The 24,849-nt window shown below is 38.6% G+C and overlaps 1 protein-coding gene across 2 annotated transcripts in view; it reads right to left on the bottom strand.

The window, feature by feature from the left end:
- Ube2q2 (ubiquitin conjugating enzyme E2 Q2) overlaps window positions 1–24,849 on the bottom strand; it is a 57,021-nt gene that overhangs the window by 16,308 nt on the left and 15,864 nt on the right. Inside the window, exons 3-8 of one of the 2 annotated variants that reach the window (XM_031343203.1) lie at window positions 20,526–20,630; window positions 12,154–12,210; window positions 7,701–7,841; window positions 5,230–5,314; window positions 3,487–3,547; window positions 2,694–2,784 (exon numbers count right to left, since the gene is read on the bottom strand). In XM_031343203.1, the coding sequence (XP_031199063.1) occupies window positions 2,694–2,784; window positions 3,487–3,547; window positions 5,230–5,314; window positions 7,701–7,841; window positions 12,154–12,210; window positions 20,526–20,630 (540 nt within the window). The remainder of the gene's footprint in view (window positions 1–2,693; window positions 2,785–3,486; window positions 3,548–5,229; window positions 5,315–7,700; window positions 7,842–12,153; window positions 12,211–20,525; window positions 20,631–24,849) is intronic. The other variant, XM_031343204.1, reaches the window with a different exon arrangement.

Raw genomic sequence — 24,849 nt, 5'->3', positions numbered from 1 at the left:
GGATTTATAAAGGATGAGTGAGAGAACATATAACTACTAAGTTAAAAGGTAGGAAACACTGGAGTCCTAAGAAAATCCAATAGGGAACAGGGAGGGGGGAGGGAGAAAAAAAAGACAAGTAGAAAAATCACCTATAATATGGTAAGCAACAATAGTAACACTCAATATAATGGATAAGCTGCTTCAAAAAATCAGAGATGGTGCTGAAGAGATGGCAGAAGGACCTGAGCTCCAGCCTCGGAACCACAGACAACAGTCGGGTATGCTGGCACATGCCTGTGTTCCCAGTACTGAGGACACATGGACAGGAGGATCCCTTGAGCTCACTGGCTAGTCAGTCTAGACACACTGGAGAACTCCAGGTTAGTCACAGACCCCACCCCACTCCAGCCCTAAAAGGGTGGGAGTCATCTGATATCACACAGACAAAAGCTAAAGTAGCCAAGAGTGTTAGATATTAGTTCCCTGGTGGCCAGGTCAGGAAAATGCCTTTAACTTCCTGGATAGGGAAATGGCTTCCTGCTCCTGAAGAAGGCAGGCCAAGGGAGTCTAACAAAAATTATGTCCAATTTTTATGTTCAAACAACATGAAGCAATGCTTTTCTAAAAACTCATTTTGAGGCAAGATAGGAACAAACAGGTCTCATCCAATTACCTCCAAGAAAACAAGTGGAAAATAACCAGCACACTCTGCAGCACCCCTGGTGGAGGATGGGCCTGTCTAGTGCTGCATTTCTACTGCAGGTTAGAAAATGAAGACACCTGCCTATACAAGATGCCAACTCAGCGACAGTTTCATCTACTTTTAAATCTATCTGTAACTTAACAGTATAATAAAAGCATGGATACAAAGCTTGGAAGAGCAAAACTAGTATTAGGTCTTTCTTTAAATATATAATCCCAAATGAGTAACTATAAAACCTCTTGACTGATTGAGAACTACCTTCAGTTTCAGAAATCTCAGAAAGTAATTCTACTTCAGAGCCTAGAGGCATCTCCATAAACTGTGCTCTGGGATTCAACTAATAAAGCTTTTTACAAATTCTAAGAATAAAGAAAATATTCTTTAATGTCTATGTTTTCTTCCTTCCAAACATCTCAAGTCCATCTGTGTCACCTGTAGCACCAACGCCATATACATGCTCTGCATCATTTCTTTTCAAGATTAAGTAAAAGCCTCCAACTAGGCTGCCAGAGATCAACTATGCACTACCAACCAGTGCTAATGAAAGGAGTTAACTGTTTAAGACAAAACAAGAAGCTGAACAGACCAACTATGCCTCAAATAAAAACAAATAAAAAGCACAAAGAGCACATCCCAGTATGTTCTTGAAAAGCATCTTTTCCCCAGAGGACAGCAAATCCAAACCCTTAAACAGCACGAGGAAAACTCAAAATCACTCCGATCATCTTCTGTGGACAAACCCTGCAAGTGCAAGACAACTGCTGCACTAACCTCCTCCTCACCTCAGCACAGCACCCTGATCACTTCAACAGAAATCCTCAAAACACCTCAATCTAGTTGCAATTTTCTTTTCTTTTTTTGGTTTTTTCAAGACAGGGTTTCTCTGTGTAGCCCTGGCTGTCCTAGAACTCACTCTGTAGACCAGGCTGGCCTCGAACTCAGAAATCCGCCTGCCTTTGCCTCCCAAGTGTGGGGATTAAAGGCGTGTGCCACCACAGCCCATCAATTTTCAATCATTAGATTTTACTGTATTACATTAAATCACTAACATTTTATTTAGAGACCATTACTATTTATTTTTAACCTTTATTTTTAACATCTTCAAAATTACTAAGTAATTCCAAAAGGAACATAAACATACAGGGAAACCTTTAGAAATTATTGTAACCAGGATGCCCACATGACCAACAGGAAGCCCACAGATGTCTCTGTCTACTCAGCAAGTCTTTATTGTGATCACACCTTTGCTCTCTGGTTCTGCTGCCCAGATATGAACCGACTTCAGTGTTTTTCAGCTTTCTTTTCTCATTATTGCAGACCTAAAAAGTCTTCCTAGAATGTTTCTTTCTAGTTTTACCACGGTCCCTGGCCCCATGAATTTTAGCACAAGAGAAATATGTTTTGTGACTAACAACCATTAAAATGCCTAAGAATGTTTCATTTACAAGACCAGCTTTCCCTTGCCTGCACTTACAATGCATGCCCTATACAAAACTAATTTTACAATTTTTGAATTCTATATAAATGAACTACACAAAATGGCTAAGAGTCTAAGCCTAACTTCTCCTACTTATATATACTATATAGAAGACTGACATATCTTGTCAATATATCTTTTGGATGCCACATTTTCCAATTTACTATAACTGGATTGTTTTAGTTGCAGTTATGACAAACGATGCTGCTCTACACATTCTTGTGTGTTGCCTGGTGTCTAAACATTCATCTTTTGTGGAGTATACACCTCAACAACTCCTTAATTAACCAAACTCAGTATCAACGTTTAATTAACTCAGGAGTTAGAGGGAAGCAGGCAGACCTCTGTAAGTCTGAGGCTACTCTAGTCTAGATAGCAAGTTCAAGGCTACACAGTGAGACCTTATCTCAAAAAAAAGGGAAAGGAAAAAAAAATCCTGAATCCAAATCATACCAAATTGTTCTCCAAGGCAGCTAAGCCACTTACATACTCCCATTAGAAGAACATGGAATCCTATTACAATGTACTTACCTTAAAAGAGAAGTTAAGCAAAATATATTCTATGCCTTCTTTTTCTTTTAAGATCTGAAGATCACTGTGCAAAGGACTATCAGAATCAACCCTAAGAATAACAAAACAAAAGCCAGTTCAAACAAGATTAGAGAAACCTTTCTCACTACGCTCCAATTGAACCAGTCCAAAAGGGACAACAGAGCCTACAGTACCAGAAAAAAAAAAAAAAATCACTGTGGGCTCTAGCTCCTTGGGAACAAAGGGAATCTGAAATTAATGGTCATTCCAAAGAACAACAGTTACATACACATAACTTTTCAAACAACTGAAAAATGTTTTGGTGATATTCTTTCCTAAAATTGTATTTTTAACCAGCAAGTTTAAGGAAAGAAATTTAACCACCAAAAGTAAATCACTATAAAAGCATTTTTTCTAACTCTTCTATATGTACTGCCTAATCTCCTTATTTCAAACATAAAGCGGCTCACAGGTGTGTACTATCTGAATACATTTTGTTTGTCAACTGTCACAGTCTCCTAAGCTTGCCACACATTGCTGCCTATTATTCCTGCTGTCTGACTCTCTCCAGTGAGCCTCAGACCCAGCTCACCTTGGTGACACTTAACAGCAACTTCCAGAGCAGTGCTGTCTGAGCAAATGCAGAAGATAAAACTATGAAACTGCCAGGTGATGGTGGCACACCCTTTAATCCCAGCCATGGGAGGCAGAGGCAGGTGGATTTCTGAGTTCGCGGGCAGCCTGGTCTACAGAGTGACATTGTAAAACATAGGTTAGCACAGAAAGTACTCACTTGTGTAGTTTGACGTGCCAGTCATACAAGCTGTCATTTATTAGCTCCACTGAATAAATCCCTGTGGAGACATCGGGCACACTGGTTACTCTTCACTTCCATTACTCTGGTGTAAGTTAACTCTAAATATACTAAACAGACAATAACAGCAAATTTTCACTATCAAAACAACTAAAGCCATCAACTAAAAGATACTTAAATGAATTTTAAAAAACTGCTTAGTACTACTCACTTTCACTGCAAAACATACATTATGCAAGCAATAGTTCTATGTATATAGACACTTCTAAGAAAATGGAATCCATATATATAGATATAGATATAGATTACTTTAAGCTTCACTTTATGTCTTTTTTCTACTGTCCCCCTTTTTAAAGCATGCTTGCAAATTTATTCTTTTTAGTACTTGTATTACATTATTTATGACATGTGCCCGTAGAGGCCATAGGGTATCAGATACCCTAGACTGGGAGTTAGAGGCAGTTGTGAGCCACCAGCACAGGTCTGGGAACTGGATGTGGGTCCTCTCCAAAAGCAGAAAGTGCTCTTAACTACTCTCCAGCTCTTAACATCAACATCTTTTAAACAATTCTCTATTATTCTTTTAATAAATTCAAAATAACTGAACCAATTATTCCTAAATTGATATTTTTTTTACTAACCCCACAGCAATACATTTTTCCCTCAGGCACTACAATATATAAATCGTACTATCTGTTTAAAAAATTCCTGTTTTTGAGGATTGAATCCCAGGGTCCCATGTCAATCAAGTAGGTAGAATACTGGGCAACTATTCTACCAAAGAGCTATAGCTACAGTCCTGAAAAAGAATATTTTTTCATGGAATTATGAAATGAATGAAATCCATCAATTTTAAAAAGAATGCCACCTCTATTCTGTTTCAAAATAAGAAAACCATGAAAATAAATCCAGCAAGTTTTCCTCGTATAATAAAATACATTCATCTTATTCTTAAAAAAAAGTATTACTCATGCTTTTGCCAAAAAATAAAAATCATAAGTTATATCTCCATCAGAAAAGGAAAAAAAGTATGTAATTTTTTTAAAGATTTATTTATTTTATGTATGTGAGTACATTGTCAGTCTCTTCAGACACACCAGAAGAGGGCATCAGATCCTGTTATATAGATGGTTGTGAGCCACCATGTGGTTGCTGAGAATTGAACTCAGGACCTCTATTGAAGAGCAGTCAGTGCTCTTAACTACTGAGCCATTCCTCCAGCCCCTGTAATTTTTTTTTTTTTAAATACAAAAGATAAACTCACTGGGCAGTGGTGGCACACATCTTTAATTCCAGCACTTGGGAGGCAAAGGCAGGTGGATCTCTGAGTTCAAGGCCAGCCTGAGTTTGAGGCCAGAATTAAGTTCCAAGACAGTCAGGGATACACAGAAAAACCCTGTCTCAAAAAGCAAAAATACAAACAAAAAGATAAACTCATTTTATTTCTTTTATCTTTTAGAATTCTGTTAAAAACCTGAGTTTCACATCTCTAAAATAACATTAATAAAAATTTCCAACTCTGTCTACCTATATTATAGTAAATGACACAAAGTTGGCATGGTGACAGACATATCTAACCCCATCATGACCAAACAGAAAAATAGTAAGTTCAAAAACAGTTTGCACTAAATGGTCCCCCATCACTCCCCAAAAGGAAAGCAAAGCAAAAGACAAACAACATTACATGTAAATAAGCAAATGGCCACAGAGCCAGGGCCTCACCTGCCTTGTAGCTCTGTGATCTGTAGACGTCCCTGAGCTCCTTCATCAGTCTATCTGATGCTTGTACTGACCCAGACACCGCACCCTGAAACAATGAATAAAGGTTTAAGGTATCAAAGCCTGAAGTAAAACTTTACAGTAACACTGTAAAAATGACTACCACTCAGTATTAAGAAGTCAAGAAGTACAACTGAATAAAGGATTATGAAATGTTAAGAAAAATAGAAAACTGAAGATGTCTTGCTTGTTTATATCATGAGGGGAGGCCTCACCGTATGTCCAGAACAGCATGGACTCTTGACAGCTTAGAGTTCAGTAAGAGTCTATTCCAAACTACAACTTCTAAAAATGCTACAAGACCTCACTATAATATTTTAGCATTAACTTCAGGATAAGCTGTCCTCTGACCTCCATATGTGTGCTGAGACAAGCAACCTTTCCTCCATACACACATGAATACAAAATAGAGTACTTTTTCTTAAAAATCAAAAAGTCTGAGTGTAAAGGTTTCAAAGATCTATTTCCTAGCTGTGCGACCTTGATCTAGTTAGATTTTTTAATGTAACTAAGTGTGGTATACATGTGTATTTGCATATCTGTAGACCCTCTCATACACCCATGCATGTACAGGCCCAAGGCTGATGTGTGCAGTGGATCAACACCTTTGGATGCTTTCCACCTTACTCACTGATGTAAGGGCTCTTAACTGAACAACAGTTTAGTTTAATTGGGCAGCTTGCTCAGGGGATCCTGTCTCCTCCTTCTGAGTTGTGGAAGTACAGGCTGGCCAGCACAAACCCTCAGCATTTATGTGGGTTCTAGAGATTCAAATACCGGTCCTAATACTTGCTGCTTGAGAGGCAACCACTTTAACCACTGTACCATCTTGCAGCCCTTCAACTGGTTTTAAGCCCTAGTTTTTATATCTATAAAATATGAAGATTATCTATTTCCTACAATGGCAATGAAGAGTGTATGAAAGTTAAATGGGAAGGTAATATAAAGTACTTAGCCTTTTCTTCCGTCAGAGTATCCAATAGTTGTAACTGTTTTAACTATAACCATACAAACTGAAGTCCATCATCATCACAGCAAGTAAAGCATTAGTCCAGGTGCTACAAAACTTACTTTAATAATCAAGATATGGGCTTGGTTAAAATTCTCTGCAACAAAAGACTTGCCAATTAAATTAGTGTATTAAATATGATTGAAGGAAAAGAATTTACTTGCTAAAATTCATTCTTGACATTAACTCGTATAACAATCCACTCATTGATTTTGCCTAAAACAAAGTAGCTGGTCCTGATTTCGTGCTCTAATACAAAGTAGTAAGTGTCAGATAGCCAGACTGCCAATGCATACCTCCCTTGACTGACAACACACCCACCCACACACACACCATTTTCATTTTTCACAAGTCATCCAAAAGGTATACACTGTCTGCCTACATTTTAAAGTTGAACAATCCAAAGGCACACAAGCATGTTTTTCAAACTATGTATATTACACTGCCATGTTGCTTCTCATAAAAGGTATGTTAAATCACCTAGTATGGTAAGTAGTACACACCTTTAATCCTAGCACTTAGGAAGTATAGGTAGGCAGATTTTTGAATTGAATGGCAGCCTAGTCTACATAGAGCTCCAGCCTAGCCATAGCTACATAGTTCAGACTCTATTGGGGTAAGAAGCAGGGATAAGTTAATCTAAAGAGAAAAGTTACTTTTGGGTTGGTTAGGTTACAAAAGACAGAGGTTAGGTCTAAGGGAGGACAGAGACAGAGTAATACTTTGTAGGAGGCTGAATCTGAACACAACAGAACCTATGGTAGGGGAATAAGTAAAGCAGCAACAGGATGCAGAGAGAGGTCCTTCTACACTCGTTTCTGTTGCTGTGATAAAAATACCCTGACAAAAAAACAACTTAGGGAAGGAATGGGGTTTGTTTCAATCTACAATACCAGGTTACAGTCCATGACTATGGAGAAGTCAAAGAAATAACTTCAAATAGATAGTCACACCACACCCACAGTCAAGAGCAGAGACAAATGAACACATACATTCAGTCCAGCTAGTTTTCTCCTACAGAATGCAAAACTCTCTACCTAGGGAATGGTGTCACCCACAATGGGCTGACTCTTCCTGCATCAGTTAACTAAATAAGACAGTTCCTTGAAAGACATGTCCACAGGCCAATGGAATGTAGACAATCCCTCGCTGATACTCTCTTCCCATGATAATTCCAAGGTTATGTCAAGTTGACAATTACAGCTAACAACCACAGGATTATTATACAGAGATAGCAGGATGTTTTCAAGGTGAACAGGGTAGAAAGTGGCTGTCAACAATCAGGAGAAGCACTGTACGTCAACAAAACAAATGACCACTAAGTCAAGGATGGAGGGATTGGTATTACCAGATCTGTAATTATGTAATCACAAAGTTCATGTTCTAGATACTTACTCACACTTACATTTAAATGGTCTTGCCTTTGAGTCTTCCTGATTTTCTCCAATATTGCCAAATTTTCTTTTTCAATCCCTTCATCCTCTGACTTTTTCCCATTAATAGGCTCTTCTTCCTTCATCTCATAGTGATCCAAATCTTCTATATCCTACAAAGAGAATAAAAAGCTTATTAAGGTTTCTCTTCTTCACTAGTTTCTTGTGTCAGAAAAAAGAAAAATTGAGTAAAATTTAAAAAGTACAAGAAAGCCAGGCAGTGGTGGTGCAAGCCTTTAATCCCCACACTTGGGAGGCAAAGGCAGGTGGATTTCTGAGTACAAGGCCAGCCTGGTCTACAGAGTGAGTTGCAGGACAGCCAGGGCTACACAGAGAAACCCTGTCTGGAAAAAAAAAAACAAAACAAAAACCAAACAAACAAAAAACAAAAAAAAAGGTATAAGTAAAACAGGACTCATCCATTCTAGGAAGAGGAAAGTCTCAGCTTCCATTCACAAGGTTTTCTCCTTTAATACCTTATGTTCTGGGAAAGGCTAGATTGAGTACGGCAGATTTCATAGTTTCATAAGGTTGTGACTATTATCAAATGTGCCACCTTTAAAAATCTCCAATTATGAGAAACTTTTCAAACAATTTAGTGACCCTTAATTACTTATATTTTGTTCTAGAAATCCAACTTTAGAGTTTTATTCTAAGAAATATGAACACTAATTTAGGCATAATTATACCCATCTCATTCTGATAAGTACAAAACCAAAATCTACAGATACGAAAACAAACAAAAATCATACCAAAAACCAGTTAATTCAATGGATCATCCATTATGGGGTCATTAGGATACTAAAATCAGCTTAAATTTCTTTTTTTGACACAAGGTTTTATATAGCTTTGGGCTGACTCAAATGCCCTATGTAGCTGAGGATAACCTAATCTTCTGATACTCCTATCTTTATACCTCTTGGTGCTAGGATTATAAGTAAGTGCTACCATGCTCAGTTGTATATGGTGCTTAGGGATCAAAGCCAGGACCTGTGTGCATGCTTAGACACACAACCAAGCTATAGCCACAGCCAGCATAATTTTTTTCTATCAATAAAAACCCTGAAATGAAAAACACGGAAATACAGACTCTCCATGCTCTCAGAATAAGAACTGAAACGGAATGTGCTAATTTTGATTTTTTTTTTTTTTAAAACAACTTTAGGGTAAAGTTTATAGAAAAAGAATTTGAAAAACACCTGCACACCATCTTTCACAGCCCATTCTCTTTCCTATATCATCAGCTCTTACACACACGCAAATCTATGCCCAAGCTTTCTGGTCCTGACTTTTCCAAATACCTTAGTACTGCTTTAAATGTCAATTACCAAGATCTCTGAAGGAGTTATCTACCACCTCCACTTTCCATGCAATCTGAATTGAAGGTCAATGACTACCTTCAATACAAAACCAACTCAACAGGTCTCCTTCCACCCATGAAATTTTGTTCTTAACCAGATTCTACACAGGGCCTCATGGTATAAAGACCTCACTCATGCCCTGTATTTGTTTTCTTCAGATTTCAATGTCTCCTTAATCTGTACCTCCTCCTCCAACCTCAAGTCATTTCCATCCACACCTGCACTTTAGTCAGCAAATCCTTAATTTACTTCATCTTCCTGAAATAATATCCACAGCGCACAATTTTCTGCTTACAGTTTCCTGACCAACAACCTTATCCAACAAGCATGGTGTCTTTTAACTCTCTGCTTTTCCCTTCCAGTTCTGTATTCTAGGAGCCTCCTCTCCGCTGCTTAAGGGGCAGCATCGAGTGCCTGAAACACACCACACTCAGATGGGTCAACCATGTTAGTTCTAGTAAAATTGAAATGTCTTCTGTATTATTTCTTACCTTTTTGGATTTCCCTAAATATCACTGTCCCATGTCAATTTTATGAGAAGAAAAAGAAAAGTACAGAAACTCTGAGTACAAAGTCTATTTCACTGCATACTGGACCAGGGAAAGCTTAATATCCTCATGCAATCCGTTCCACCTAAAACTCCTTGAAAACAATAAAGCAAACAGCCTACCCACCAAGAGTCACTCTAATTAAATAATTTTAAGAATTATTCTACTCCTGGACACAAAACAAATGACCCCTCCTTTTGCTTTGACCCATTCTCAGAGTACATTTTAAACAGACTTTTTTTTTTTCCAAACAAAATAAGGTAAAAGACTGAATAAATTGTAAGATTCAAAATAAAAACCAATTTTCTTGAAGCTAAATATCATGAAATTCATATGCATTTTATCTGGTCAATCAAACTTTGGAATTTAAATTCAAAGGTTCCAAAGCCTAAAGATCTATTGGTGACTGACAATTACCTTAATGCCTTGGAAAGCTGCTACAAAATCTGTTATTTAAACGTCCCCCTCCAAAAATCAGGTATGGTGCTATGATGGTATTAAGACAGGGACCTTCTCTATTGCTAATGTGACCACACTTAAGACAGGACTCTAATGATCTGAGCTGGATCTGTCCTGAAGGCTTCTGTCCTGTCTAGCCTCCACAGTTGCAGTAAATCTTATGCAAGCTGCTAAGTAAGGAAGCAGTCCTCCCCAGGTACAACACTTATGAACCACAATTTCCATCATAATGATATACATAAAGGTACATTACAGTAGGTGGCACTCCCATGTTGGTGGCCACAACAGCAGTCTAATTAGACTAAAGACCCACTCAATAGGAAGGAAATCATGCCTGGTACTGGAAAACTAGGCAGCTTTCCTAGAACTAGTGAGTTCATGGACTTTAGAAAAATTGAGGAAAACATAGCCTCTCCCAGGGATGAGCCCTTTTATTGGTTGCAGAATGCAGAATGGTCAGGCTTGAAACCAAATACACAAGCAAAATCAGGCACAGCAGGTTATTTGTACGCACATACACACACACCACACACACACACTCATTTGTATTTAACAGACATAACAACGAAGAAAAAGAGGCTATCAACTTGGGAGTGTGGGGACATGGGAAGGGTTCGAGTGAATGTAGCTAGGAAGAGTTAGGGGAAGGAAAGTGATATCATTCTATTTCAATTAAAAACATATTAAAATCTAAAAATTAAAAATATTAAAAGGCATTGGTGGCTCATGCCTATAATCTCCAGTACTCAGGAGGCAGGTGGATTTCTGAGTTTGAGGCCAGCCTGGTCTACAGAGCAACCTTCCAGGACAGCCAGAGCTACAAAAGAAATCCTATCTCAAACAAAACAAGAAAGATTAAAAGAAATGGGGCCTTTAACAGACGATTAGGCATGAGCTATCCTTCCTTGACAGTGGAGTTAAGCCCTTCATAGAGAAAGCTCAAAAGGTTATATGCCTAAGCTCTCCTGCCCTTTTGCTTTCCACCCTTTGAGGTCACAGCATGAAAATCCTCACAATACCCCGATTCTAAACTTCTTAACTCTCAAAACTGTACGAACTTAAATTACCTAGTCCTGTGTATTCTACTTCCAGCAGCAAAAAGCAGACTAACAGAAAGTCCTTAAGTGTTTTTTCAATAAGAGATAATGTCACTACTTCTAGCAAGCAGTCCCTGTGATGTCCTCAAACTTTTCTTTCATTTGAATATAATTCTGTGTCTGTCTGTCTGTCCGCTTATGTTAGGTTCATGTATGTATGGAGGCCAAATGAGTCTTCTTCAAGCACTACCTTATTTTTTCTCAGACAGGGTCTCTTACTGAACCTGGGTCTAACTGCTTGGCTAACTAAGGGCCATAGGAACCCTTCTGTCTCTCTCTACCTCCCCAGAGCTGGAGTTACAGATGCAAGTTGCAGCACCTAGATTCTTTCTTTAAACATGAGTGCTGGAGATCTGAGCTGAGGTCCTCGTAATTGCACAGCAAGCACTTAAGTGACTAATCCATCTTCCCAAGTGTAATCATAAAACTTTGAACTTAGTTTTTCCTAAAAATAACCAAATTATAAGCTAAATACTATTATTAAATGTAAACAATTTTTTACTGCCCTCAGACAAAATAACTTGTTCAAAGGCATATTGTTAGTTAGAAGCAAAACCAGAGTTTAGAAAGTATATTTCATTTGAAATACCAGGTGCTTTTTGTTATTCAACACTAATATTACTTCAAAAAGAAGATTAAAGAATTACTAAAATGTTCAAAAACTTAAATATTCCTGAGATGTCAACCAGTGAGATAGACCACTCAGCCAATAAAGGGAAGTTCCCCCAAGTCTAAGGGCTTGAATCCAATCCTTGAACCTGTATGCCAGAAACACAGAACAGACTTTCAAATGCTGCCCTCTGACCTCCACATGCCACACACACATACACACATGCACACACGCACACACGTACACACGCACCTACACGCACACACGCACCTACACACACACACAAATAAATTAAAAGGAGAAAACTCCATTAGATACTCATGAAGTACTATTCTTACATAAATACCTACTTCAGCCATCTCCTCCTCTTCCTCCTCTTCTGAAGTTACTTCTTCAGTTGTCCCATTCTGAAACAGAGAAAGAATGTGCCAACACTATACGAGCACATAAGAAAGCTGCCACTATTAGTCCCTGCCACTACAGTCCCATGAGCAGAGCTTATTAAAGAATTTCAGGTCAATCCAATGTAGCAGATGCCTTAAGAATAAACAAAGGGAATCAAATATAAAGGAAACTTAAAAACTGAAGTTAACCTAGTTTTAATTTTTTTATTTATATGTTCTACTCATAATAAATGATCCAAATTACTCTTCCCTTACCTACCCATTTAACACCCCCAAAAAACTAATTTTTCTATAAATTCACCTGCCTTGCATTTTAAATGGTGAGATGTTAAAAAGAATAGGTACCTGAGAGTGACTAAAGAGCTAGTCTATCTACTATGGAACACCTCTCCTAAGGCAGGGTTTACTACTCATCCACACACGAGTCATGTGGGATTTTAGGAAGGGTCTTCATATACAGTCATACATGAAGTCTCTTGCCAGAGCAAAATTTGCCATTTCTCAATGTGGAAATGTATCTATATTCATAAAGGCAGGTTTAGTTTGGGACCCAGAATATCTAAAAATACCAAGAAACTAGGACTCAGGGATCAAACCAGACCACCAGGATCTCAGCAGTCTCAAGGCATCTGTTCTTAGATGCTCTAAAAGCACAAGTCTTAATAACAGAACAAAATAAAACAAAACACCCTTCATTATCATTAACTTTTCACAATCAGTGAACTGGAAAAATCTATGCAGGTACATAAAGCATAAGCTTAGGCTTGTTTTAAAATCTGAATCTCTCTAAACACTTATTCCTTTCCTGGGGACAAAATAAGAAAAGCAAGTAGTTCCCAAAATTGTTGTGGTTCACCCTTTTCTGCATTTCTTAACCATATTATTTTTGGTATCTTTTCAAAAACAAAAAGAACACAGCTACCAAGCAGTCCCAAGGTCCCAAACATTTCTGAGTGCAGCAAGGGTGAAAAGGCAACACTGGGTGACAGGTACATACAAGGGTTGAAATGCTAACTTCAGAACCTACCCCAGACAATCTCTCTCCAAATGCATTTTAATGCAAGAGTTAGAGACTATTACAGAAAACCACAACCAATCAAAACACAAAGAATAAGGGGGCTGGTAGTGTCCAGCCCCCAACTAACGTATCTACAACACAACTCCTACATCTAAGGGGTAGGTTCATAGAAGATGGGCAGTAAGATTTTAAGAGCCACAGAAAGGAAAAGGAAGTTTGTTGGGAGATTTTGGTCTCCCAGAAATATCACAGAAGCTACACCCATGAAGTCTCACCATGATGGTTATCTAAATAAGATGTGAACAAGAATGACACCAATGAAATGCTAACACAGAGCGGGCTGAGCAACAGTCTAGGAAATAGTCTCCCCAACAAGAGCACACCAGCAGTTAACCAAGACCACAGTTACATTACATGGACTGAAGGAGGGGGGGTGTGGGTGTGGGGTGTGGGGGCATGGGGGGGATGTGGGAGGGGTGCCCGTGCGTGTGTTAAACAACTGAAGAAATAGAGGCCATGAATTTGAAAGACAGCAGGACTAATACTTGGAAGGTGTTCAAGGGAAAAGGGTAACAAAATAATTATAATTTTTAAAAATTAAGTTTTTAAAAAAGCATTTTAGGTGATTCTGACATGCAGCTCTAGCCTATGTCTGTGACCAAACTTGTCCCTGCCTAACATTTTATAAATGAGAAAGTTGAACAATACCCTTCCCTAAAGAATAAGTAATTTGACAAAACACAAAGCCAATTAGGCTCGTGAAATCCTAAGGCCTTCATTTCAACAAGCAAGCTGGCTTCTTTTCAAAAGCTCATTGAAAGCAAGCACAGTGGCTCATGCCTGGTTTCCTAGCACTCAAGAGGCCTGCTGTAAATTCAAGGTCAGCTACCCTACACAGTGAGTTCTAGGACAGCCTGAGCTGAAAATAGAAACCCTGTCTTAAAATAAAACCAAAACAGAGGTTGGGGGTAGAGGTGATAAACTTTGATAATAAACAACATTGCTACCTAGGAAATAATACACAGACCCACATCTATAGAGCAGCAGCAGACACAGAGAAGATGAATACTATGGTTGCTAAGAAGTTTTAGATAACCTGTCAGAGAAAGCCACAGGACAACAGGATGAACTGCTGTAAAGTTGTCCTAATTAATCTTAAGGACCACTCTAGTCTATAGGAACCCTATTTACCTTGACGGTCTCTCAATCTAGTACCCTAATGGGTACTAGAACCAAAGAGAACAGGAAAGCCCTTTTATTATAACTCAGCCCCGGAACAAACTCTGAGTTGGAACCCCACAAGCCCCATCCTCCAGCTGCAGCAGAACACAGGTCTCCACACTGCACAGCAGAGAAAAGTATCCTACAGACATCTCTGTCAAAACTGGTACTGGCTGGTACCATATCTCTCCTACAAACAAGCAAAGGACCAAGTACCATGAACAGAAAACAGACCCTGAGGGCATCACACAGAAAAGCCACGCGAGTGGCCTGAAGCACTAGCAGTGAAGAAGACAGAGCTAAAATCTACCTGGAATCATTAGCCCTGTTGAGAAGCCACTGCACCTACAAAACAAGAACAAGTTACTATAAAAAGGACAAGACAGCTCTGGGAAAGAAAGCAAATATAATGAAGACAACCAAACTGAGGGACAGCTATGAAGGAAGGAGACGGGAAACCTGTGGAGTTACAAAAAGAGCACTCAAGGACCTGGAAGACAGGAACACAAAGGTCTCATGTTCATCTGGAAAACAAGAGGAAAAATGTGCAAGAAAAAAGAGACACATGGTGGTAAGCTCTGAGAAGAGTTTAGGATATTAAGTGTCTCTGGCTACCCACCAAAGAAATATCGAGAAGGGAAACAGAGTCTACAGTTACAGAGAAAATCAGACTGGAAAGAAATACACAGAGGAATCACACAGTCACTGGAGTTCTATCTATTAACAATAAATGTAAATAACTAGAGGACTCTCAATAACGAACTTAGAATCTGGAACTGGCAGCATTCGGTCAGAAGCTCTGTGCACATGCACACTTGTATATCTGGGTTCTCCACACCAATACACTTTACATGCTAAAGACAGACACCAAGTATACAACACTCACCATGTATACCACATATATCTCCATAAAACCAAACCTTTCTAGGAAAAACAAGTCTAGAATATACTCTGTAGGGATCTACCTGGGAGTAGCAGTAACAGCCAATGACAGCAATGGCACAGTCCATCACTTGCGAGGTCACACGTACTGACAAAAACAAAAGTAGGCCCAAAGTCACCTGAAAAGTATTGTACAGTTCTGTCTAGATAATTCTTAAGTTTAAAAAAGAAAGAGAGAAAAGAAGAACTGTATCACATTTATACCTGCAGAATTTATTTCATTGTTATTAGTAGGAATTTTATTGGTTCAATAAAATTGGCAAAACTGAAAGAAAAAAAGAAAAATGACACTTATAGCCTAGCAAAGCAACCCCTAAGTATGTACCCCAGAGAAATGACTGCACAGGAGTATCCAGAAATACAAACAAGAAAATCCATAGTAAGACTCTTAACAGAAAAACAAAACAAACAAGCAAAAAACTAGAAACAGCCTACCATTATCCATCAACACTCAAATGGAAAATGGGCATTATGGTCCTTTTGAAAAATGAAATAAACATAGCAATAAAAAAGGAACTGCAAAGAAAACATGCCAATACATAGTGTGACTCTTAAAGCTTAATAAAGCAACACTAAACTACACAGAAAAATGCACACATGAAGGATAAAGTCAGAGTAAAGGAAGGAAAGATGGCTAGCTACGAAGATCTGAAGGAGGGACTCAGACAGTAAAGATAAGGACCTGAATTCAGATCCTTAGTACCCACGTACAAGTCAGACATGGCAGGTCCCTGGGGCTTGCTGGGCAACCAGCATAGCCTACTGGACAAGTTCCAGGCCAGAGAAAAATGCTATCTCAAAAAAGGGGGTGCAGGCTGGAGAGACAGCAAAGCTTCCTAAGTCAGAACCTTGACACAGAAATGAAACAAGAGCCTAAAAAGAAACAAAAACATTCTACAACCTTAGAATTTAAGTGAATACAGAAAAAAATTACCATTATCTATCCTAACAATATTAATTACCGAAACACAAAGGATGATTCAAAATCAGGGCATTTATTGTTACATAATTCACAAATTATCTTGGCTATCTATACTGTTGTCCAATCTACACCCAGGAAAAACAAGACAGGCTTCAAGTTCAGGATATATTGTAAGTAAAAAAACAAAACCATAGACCATCTAGAAAATAAAACCTGAGCAGATAGAAAAATTAAACATTTTTCTCATCATCTTTTTTCAGGTTATACTAAATTACAAAATAAACATTGTATAAGTACAAAAATTTGAAAAAGGGGGGGGGCTTAAGAGGAGCAATAAAACATCATTTTCATTAGATGACTGTAAATAGGAGCTGCAATCAAAGAGGCTCACAAGTAAAGGTACAGGTCAGGGGACAAGTGACCAAGGAGAGATCTCCAAAAAGCACCCTCAGTTCAGAGGCTCCAGACTCAGACACCAAACACACTGCAACAGGGACAGCAGGCAGGATGGAAACCTACAGACTAGCCTGAAGCCCACCCGCGAAACATAACACACAGTCCTCAAACGCTCTGCATATCCCACCTCCTGAAGTAGAACCCAGATTATCTGTCAGACAAAGTGTCATCTGCAGAGAAACTGGAGCCATCTTTTACCCTGTACTAACAAGTGGAAAAGTAGGGGTAAGAGTGGTTGGGAATCAACATAAACTCCCCCTAAAGCTATCAAGTGATAAGTTTTGGCTATAAGGAACTTCAAATCATTTATCTGGTACAAAAGAAGAAAGGTATGCTTAAAAACATCAAAATATGAATGAGCAAAGATAGAATACAAAGTACTTGAGGACAGACTTTATAATTTATACAAGACATGATGAAACTGAGAAAATACATAGCAAATAAAAAAAAAAAACCACAGATGCTAAAGAGGCCAAAGTGCCAAAAATAAGCTGCTGTATGATTCTATCCCATCTATATGACCTGTACAGAATGCTATGAAGAAGGGACAATCAGAAAAAGCTCTTAAGGTCAGGTTCACATTCAGGTACTGGAGATCAATCGCACTACCAGGCTTAAAACCTAGGATGTCATAGCCCACGATGAACCTGAGTTGGCTTGGAAAATGCTTCAGCTCACAAATCACTGGCCAGGTTTAAGCCTTCAGAATGTCCAGCAACTTAAGCTGGGCATTGGTGGATATCTGAGTTCGAGGCCAGCCTGATCTACAGAGTGAGCTGCCAAACAGCCAGGGCTATACTGAGAAACCCTGTCTGGGAAACAAAAACAAACAAATATGCCTAGCAACTTCCCCTCTTGTATCCTTAAAGAGCTCTGACTGACCTCTGAGGAAACAGATCCTTTATGAAGAGGCCCTAGAGATTGGTGCCATGTACAGAAAAAAAGACAGGTAAAGAAACACTAAAGATGCCGGATACATGAGGAGTGGGGGGAAAAAGCCACCCTTGGACATTTGAGAGCTGTTCGGGATAAAGATCACACTAGTTGTCTATGGCCATACTGTCTTGAATGTGTCACCACCTGACTGCACATATCAGTCACTAAATGAAACCAACAGACACTACTCAGCTAAGCCTAAATAATCCATCCAATAGCAAGAACGAGTATTTTAAGGCAAAGGGTTTTTTTTGTTTTGTTTTAATCTTTTGAGGCAGGCTCTCTCTGTATAGCTACGACAGGCTGCAAATTCAAGAGATTTGCCTGTCTCTACTTCTCAAGTGCCAGGATTAAAGGTGAGTACTACCATCCATCCCCAGCCTGTTTGGGGAGTTCTGAGACTGGCTGGTTGTAGGACAGGTTGGCCTCAAACTCACATTCATCCTGCCTTAGTGCTGAGATTAAAAACATGTGCCACCACATCCAGCTCTCAACCATTAAGTTCTGAGAAAAACATATATAATAAAAACAAAACTTCGAAGCTAAAGAGATGGCTCAGTAGTTAAGAGCACCTGCTGCTCTTGTAGAAGATGAGATTGTAGAAGACAGCATTAGGAGATGCTAGCTCCTAATGGCAGCTAACAACCAGCCATTTCCAGGGAATCCCAACAGATCCTCTATTACTATATGCACGTGGTACACATACATGTAGGCAAAACACTCATACACATATTTTTTAAAACCTTAAGAGTTATTATTGTCCATGTGAAATAGCAAAAACAAGAACAGCAAGATTTTAAAAGAAAAAGAGAAACAGTAAGATGGCTCAGTGGATAAAGGGGCCTGCTGCCAAGCCTGACCACCTGGGTTTGATCCTGGAACTCAGATGGTAAAAGGAGAGAACCAACTCCTGCAAGTTGACCTCTTCCATAAGTGCCACCAATGTGCATACTAACACACACACACACACACACACACACACAAACACACATATACAAATAAATATATGATGAAATTAAGAAAAAGAATATAATACAATAAATATAAAGACTCAAACTAAAAGGTCTTAAATCTACAAGCAGCCAGGCATGACGTTACAGCCTGTAATTCTAGGATTCAGGACAGAGAGACAAGATAACACCAGCCTCAGCTACATATGGGTTTTGAGATCAGCACCTGAAGTATACAAGATCTTGTCTCCAAAAAGTAAAAACAAAATTAAAAAGCCCAATTAATAAACTCCAAAACAAACAAAATGGACAAGCAAAGTTAACACACAAAAATATGTACCAAAACTCAAGACTTAAATTTGGAAAGGGGTATCCTTACTTAACATCCAGCACAACGAAAGAAAAAAGACCCTAAGTTAAGCACTGTTGCAGTTCAATACACCAAAGAAAGCACAAATTCCCTGAAGCTTCCAAAAAGAAATCATACATAAATAAGATTCCAGGTGGCATCAGCTTCAGCAACACCATTGGCTAGAAGACAACAGCATAGTATTTGAAATTCTTAGGCAAGAATTTCAGCCTAGATTTCTTATTCAATCAAACACTGAGTAAAACAGAACACAACGGCAGCTGATACTGAGGCCCCACAAGTCCCATGTATGGCACTGCACATTGCTTTTAGAATACCTGTGGCGCTGACAATCACTTCAACTACTCTGTACAAGAGAGAAGTGGTCAGAGACCAAGAAGATGGCAACAAGAACCACGTTTTGGCACCAGTGTGGACTTGTTCTAACTTCAGCTCTGAACCAGGTTTTTCAAAAGCTAACTCAGAAAATATGCCATTCCTTCATGCTTTGGCTTTTATCTGCTGGTGTAATAAACAGAGACAAGGGCCAAGCAGTGGTGGCACACGCCTCTAATCCCAGCACTAGGGAGGCAGAAGCAGGCAGATTTCTGAGTTTGAGGCCAGCCTGGTCTACAGAGTGAGTTCCAGGACAGCCAGGGCTACACAGAGAAACCCTGTCTCAAAAAAAAAAAGGGGGGAGGGGGGAGAAAGAGAAAAAGAAAAAGAAAGCCAATAGAGATGACATGAGACCCAGGAATCTATTATTCAGTCTAGAATAGCAGAGAAGAAAAATCTCAAGGTGACTAATGCACAGGCAGTCCAGAGAACTCACAAAGACTAATTAATGCAGAAAAGCCAGGGACTCCAAAAACAGAGGATCCCAGAAAGAGAACATGATGTTTATAAACTGAGAAGTATTACTGTAAAAAGGACCCTGAGAAATAAGGCATAGGTATTGAAACGCAGTAACAGAAAACATGGCTCCCAAAGTCCTCCTGGCAAACTGATCGTTCATTACTAAACAATGCTTTAGAAGCAGTGAGTGATTAAATAGGTAGTTTATATAAGAGCGAAATCCTCATTTATTGTAATAAAAAGTCAGTTAACTAATAGCTAATTAGAGAAGTCTAAAAGTCACAGATGATTGCTGAATGGGTGGAAATGTCCATGGCTTAGGGAGAGCTAACTTTGCATTAGATCTTACGAAGCACAGACTTCTGGACATGGTATGTCAAAGGAAGGTAACTGATTAAACAACCAAACAGTCAAAGAAGAAACACACAAATCAGAAATTTTAACAAAAATCAAAACGGAGGGGTGGGGGAGCAGTGCTCACCTATCCCAGTAAAATACAAACAACTCCAAGAAATGAAAAGGCTGGGTTAGCACCTAAAGCAAGGCCGTTTACTGGAACACAGAACTAACTTCCAAATAGGCTGTATAATAACTTTAAATTATCCTAGTTTAACTTTCAGCTAAGACAATTGATTTCAGCTCTTCAACACTAGAGAATGTTTACTTTACCTGACCCGTGGGTAGTGGCTGATCTAGCATCTCAACATCCAGGTGCTTAGGAAGGTTATATAATCTGCAGAGGTCACATATCAACCACTTCAATTGCTGACGGAGCTACAAAACACATTTCAGTAAATAAGCATTATGTTAAAGAGCCCTTAGAAGACATTGAATAATGCTACAACTACTGTTAATCAATCCAGAACGAAAGGAAAACGTGCGCCTGCTCAACTGCAGCCAACAGAGTAGTAGTCTCTGATACATGTTAGAGCTGCTGGTATAAGAAAACCACTGCTTTAGAAAAGTTACTAGAGCTTAGTATGTCCTTACAACAGGATAACTAGCAGGTAACACCAACAAAAAGGCACAGAGGGAAGGTTCAGACATTGGCTAGTGTCTAGTCCTAACTAATTTTAGAAACTTGCAGCTTTAGACAACAGAACATTAATGCATTCGTAAGACTACAAAAAAAAAAAAAACTAAAGAAAGTGTTGCATATGGATTATAAAATTAGATTTGCAAGAGTTAGATTTGTTTAAAACTATAAGGCAATTGTGACCAAGTTGACTTAGCCTGGAATAAATAACCTTGTTTACCTAAACCCTGGCTTTAGTCTCTGCCATCTGCAAAACGGGAATGAAGGCTGTCTCATGACAGTAAGGAGTAAATTAAAATTAAGCCTCTCCAAAAGAAAAGAAAAAAATCATTAGCAAAACTGCCATTAGAATAAATAGCTCTTTACAGGGGCTGGTGAGATGGCTCAGTGGGTAAGAGCACTGACTGCTCTTCCGAAGGTCCTGAGTTCAAATCCCAGCAACCACATGGTGGCTTACAACCACCCATAATGAGATCTGATGCCCTCTTCTGGTGTGGCTGAAGACAGCTACAGTGTACTTATGCATAACAATAAATAAATCTTAAAAAACAAAAAAAGGTTTAAAAAAAAAAGAATAGCTCTTTACATTTCCATTTTAAATTTTTGTAGGTATATTTAATTTAAGGAAGCAAACAAAGAAAACTGTGCAAACATACTTTTCATTATTTAGGGTTTTTTCTCAACATAAAAAGATAAGCAATATTTAAGATTAAGATGGGAGCTGATAAGGCAACTTACTTCACTGGGCAGGAACAGTGTCTCTGATCAAGAAAAGACATGAAGAAGCAGGAGTTTTATGGAGGACTAAGAAAACAGGAACAGGATTAGAATGGGTTAAACTCAGCCAAGAACAAGCCCTTCCAAAGTGGATGAAGGGCCAAGTGGACATGAGGAAGGCTAAGCACTAAAGTAGATCAAACAAATGTCCTCATGCTCAAGGGGAAGCAACGGGCCCACGTCTGTAGTTGTGTGTAGGTAGTATATATCATGAGATGAAACAAAGTGACCAGGTCACAGACAGCCCTGACCTCGGATACTGCCACAGGACCCTGCAGGGGTACTGTAGGGATAGCAGTATGATGGCTCCATACCAAGCCATAGGAAAAACAGGGAGTATATTTTCCAGGAAGTTTAACTTTTAACACTTCCCTCCTCTTCAGGGACTGTGGAAGAAACTAAGATCACATGGATGGTCTAAACTATTTAGAAGGTAAATGGACAAATCTTTGGTACTTAATAGAGTTTATGATTTGGGGAACAGAAGTATAAAAAAGAACTTAGGTTCCCAGGGCCAGCACAGATAACCAATATCATCATTTCATTTCCACGGAGAGAACTGGTGAGGGAAAAAAAAGATGGAGACAAATATAAACTGATATGCACATCCCATGGCACATCTAAGCAAGATCCCCTAGATAGAGAGGATCAATAATAACATAAGGGTATGGGTTTCAAACTCTGAAGATACATTTTGGCTAGAGATATAGATTTAGGGATCTCTGCAATAAATAAAGTATGACTTAAGTAATGAGAGAAAAAGAGCTTGCACAGAGAAAACACAGAATAAAAAGATAATAGAGACATATCAAGGAAGAGCATCTCAGAGGAGACCAAGACAAGATAGTAAGAGAGCCAAGGAATGGTGGTCTCAGAGATCCCCACAAGGTTATCAATTAGCACAGGACAGACACATCTTGGCTTTGAATACATATCACTTATCACAGAGCTTCAGAGAAGCCAATCAATATTCTTACAGTATTCTTCTGTGTTCTGTTAACAGCTTCCCACATTTACAGAAAGGAGAATGCAAGCACAGCTAAGCCATCACTAATATGTATCATACAATACTGTATACAGAAGAGGACAGATTAAACAATATTCTACACCTTGTTTTTTACTTTTATCTTGCAATGTCCAATGTGTACTATGGGAAAAGGCTGGTTGCATTCTCTTTTTTTACTACATTGAAGTATTCAACTATACATTACGTTTTTAAATTTTTAACCAGCTCTTTACTGGTGGGCATTAAGTAATACATGTTGATAGAACAATATTTCAACCATGGGAAAATCCTTTTGAGTACTAAACAGGAGCCACTGGACTGGACAGCGAAGAAATATCTATACAACAGCAGATTCTCCACTATAGTAAGTAAACCAAGAAGTCAAAACAAAACAAGTTTATTAGAAGCCAGGTTATGAGAAATTGGCAGACGCTATCTATAAGAGTGAAAACTTGTCTTTCCTTCATGTAAATGTACTCACTTTCTATAATTAGGTCCAGTGTAAGTCCTATTCCAATTAACTTGACATAGGTACTTTTTGGGTTTTGGTTTGTTTGTTTTTTTGTTTTGTTTTGTTTTTTTCACAGTATCAGGTATTGTGCCTAGGGCCCTACACAAGGTAGGCGAGCATTCTTCCACTGAGTTACAGTTTCAACCGCCTCTTCACTTCTGAGACAGGATCTCAATCTGCTGACCAGACTGGTCTTGACCTTGCAATCTCCATGCCTTAACTCCAAAGTAGCTGGGATTATGGGCCTGTAACAGCAGGCCTAACTCATAAGCAATTTAAGGAGGAACAGCTAGAGTGCTATGTCTGTCTGTCTTTCCCATCACCAATCTGCTAGATATGAAACATGTACCTGTCTGGCTTTTAATTACCTCCAACTTTCATGGCTCTTAAGATCTGGACTCTTTTACAAACTTTTGAAACTTATATTCTTCGTTGTTTTAGAATTTCTTTACACTTATGGAGGTTGGGAGAGTGGAGGGTGACATGTGCCATGACACAGTGTGGCAGTCAGAGGACAACTGTAGGAGGTAGTTCTCTCCTTCTATTTTGTGGGTCCTGGAGATCAAACTGAGTCATCAATCTTGCAGGCAAAGCCTTCATCTGCTAAGCCATTTCAACAGCCCCAGTGTTCTTAATTTTAAGAACACGTTTAAACCATCTATAATTTACTTTGACAAGACAAAGAGTTAGAGTCTAACTTCCCTAAATGGTCAGTTCTAAAATTGTCTATAGAAAGATTCTTCCTTCTTGGGTTAAAACACCAGCTTTACTTATCCTAAGTTGTCATTTGCATGGCTGTTTCTAAATTTCTATTGCCTGTTGGTCTAGTTCCAATAGTTAATATTTTATTTCATTTACTAACTGTTTGGGCAATTTTTTTTTATTCTTTTTAAACTTTTGTAATTTATTATTTTTTGAGTCATTCTGACAATACCAGAAACAAGTATGTTGGTTCCCAGGCATGGTGACACAGCCTATAATCCCAGTACTGGAAAGGCTAAGGCAGGAGACTTGCAAGTTCCAGGGACAGCCTGAACACACATCAGGACCCTGTCTTTAAAAGCCAAAATAAATAAACCATTTTCAGTGACACTGCATTAAATTTATAGATATTAGGAGATGGAGATAAGTGGCATTTGTAACACCTCAAACATCTGTCTGTCCATAGTAGCTAAATCTTTACATTCTGTGGGGCAAAATTTTTGTTTTCTTCATATTAAGTCTCTCATATTTAAATTTATTCCTAGGTGTTTAATTTGTTGTAATCATCAATAAAATACCATTGTATTTTCTATTTGGTAATAAGCACCATTTGGAGTATTATAGATCTTTATTAAATATACTTCAACAAATCAATTTAATTATTTTTCTCCAGCTCATTTCTTTGCAATTTATAGGAGTTTAAGGAGTATTTTTAAAAAACCATGACATTTACAAAGAACAATTATGTTTCATAAGGATTTAATAACATGGAAAAATACAGTAAGTTCAAAAGAGATGTAAGACTACAGACTATGACCCCAACTACTTAAAAACATATGAAACAGTATACGTATTTTGCTAACAAAGAAAAAACTAGCCGGGCGATGGTGGCACACGCCTTTAATCCTAGCACTTAGGAGGCAAAGGCAGGCGGATTTCTGAGTTCAAGGGCAGCCTGGTC

This window comes from Mastomys coucha, unplaced genomic scaffold (genome assembly GCF_008632895.1).
Source record: "Mastomys coucha isolate ucsf_1 unplaced genomic scaffold, UCSF_Mcou_1 pScaffold23, whole genome shotgun sequence".
In the NCBI taxonomy this organism is placed as follows: Eukaryota; Metazoa; Chordata; class Mammalia; order Rodentia; family Muridae; genus Mastomys; species Mastomys coucha.
Note: the sequence above shows the minus strand (reverse complement) of the source record. Positions and strands in the feature narration are given on the sequence as shown.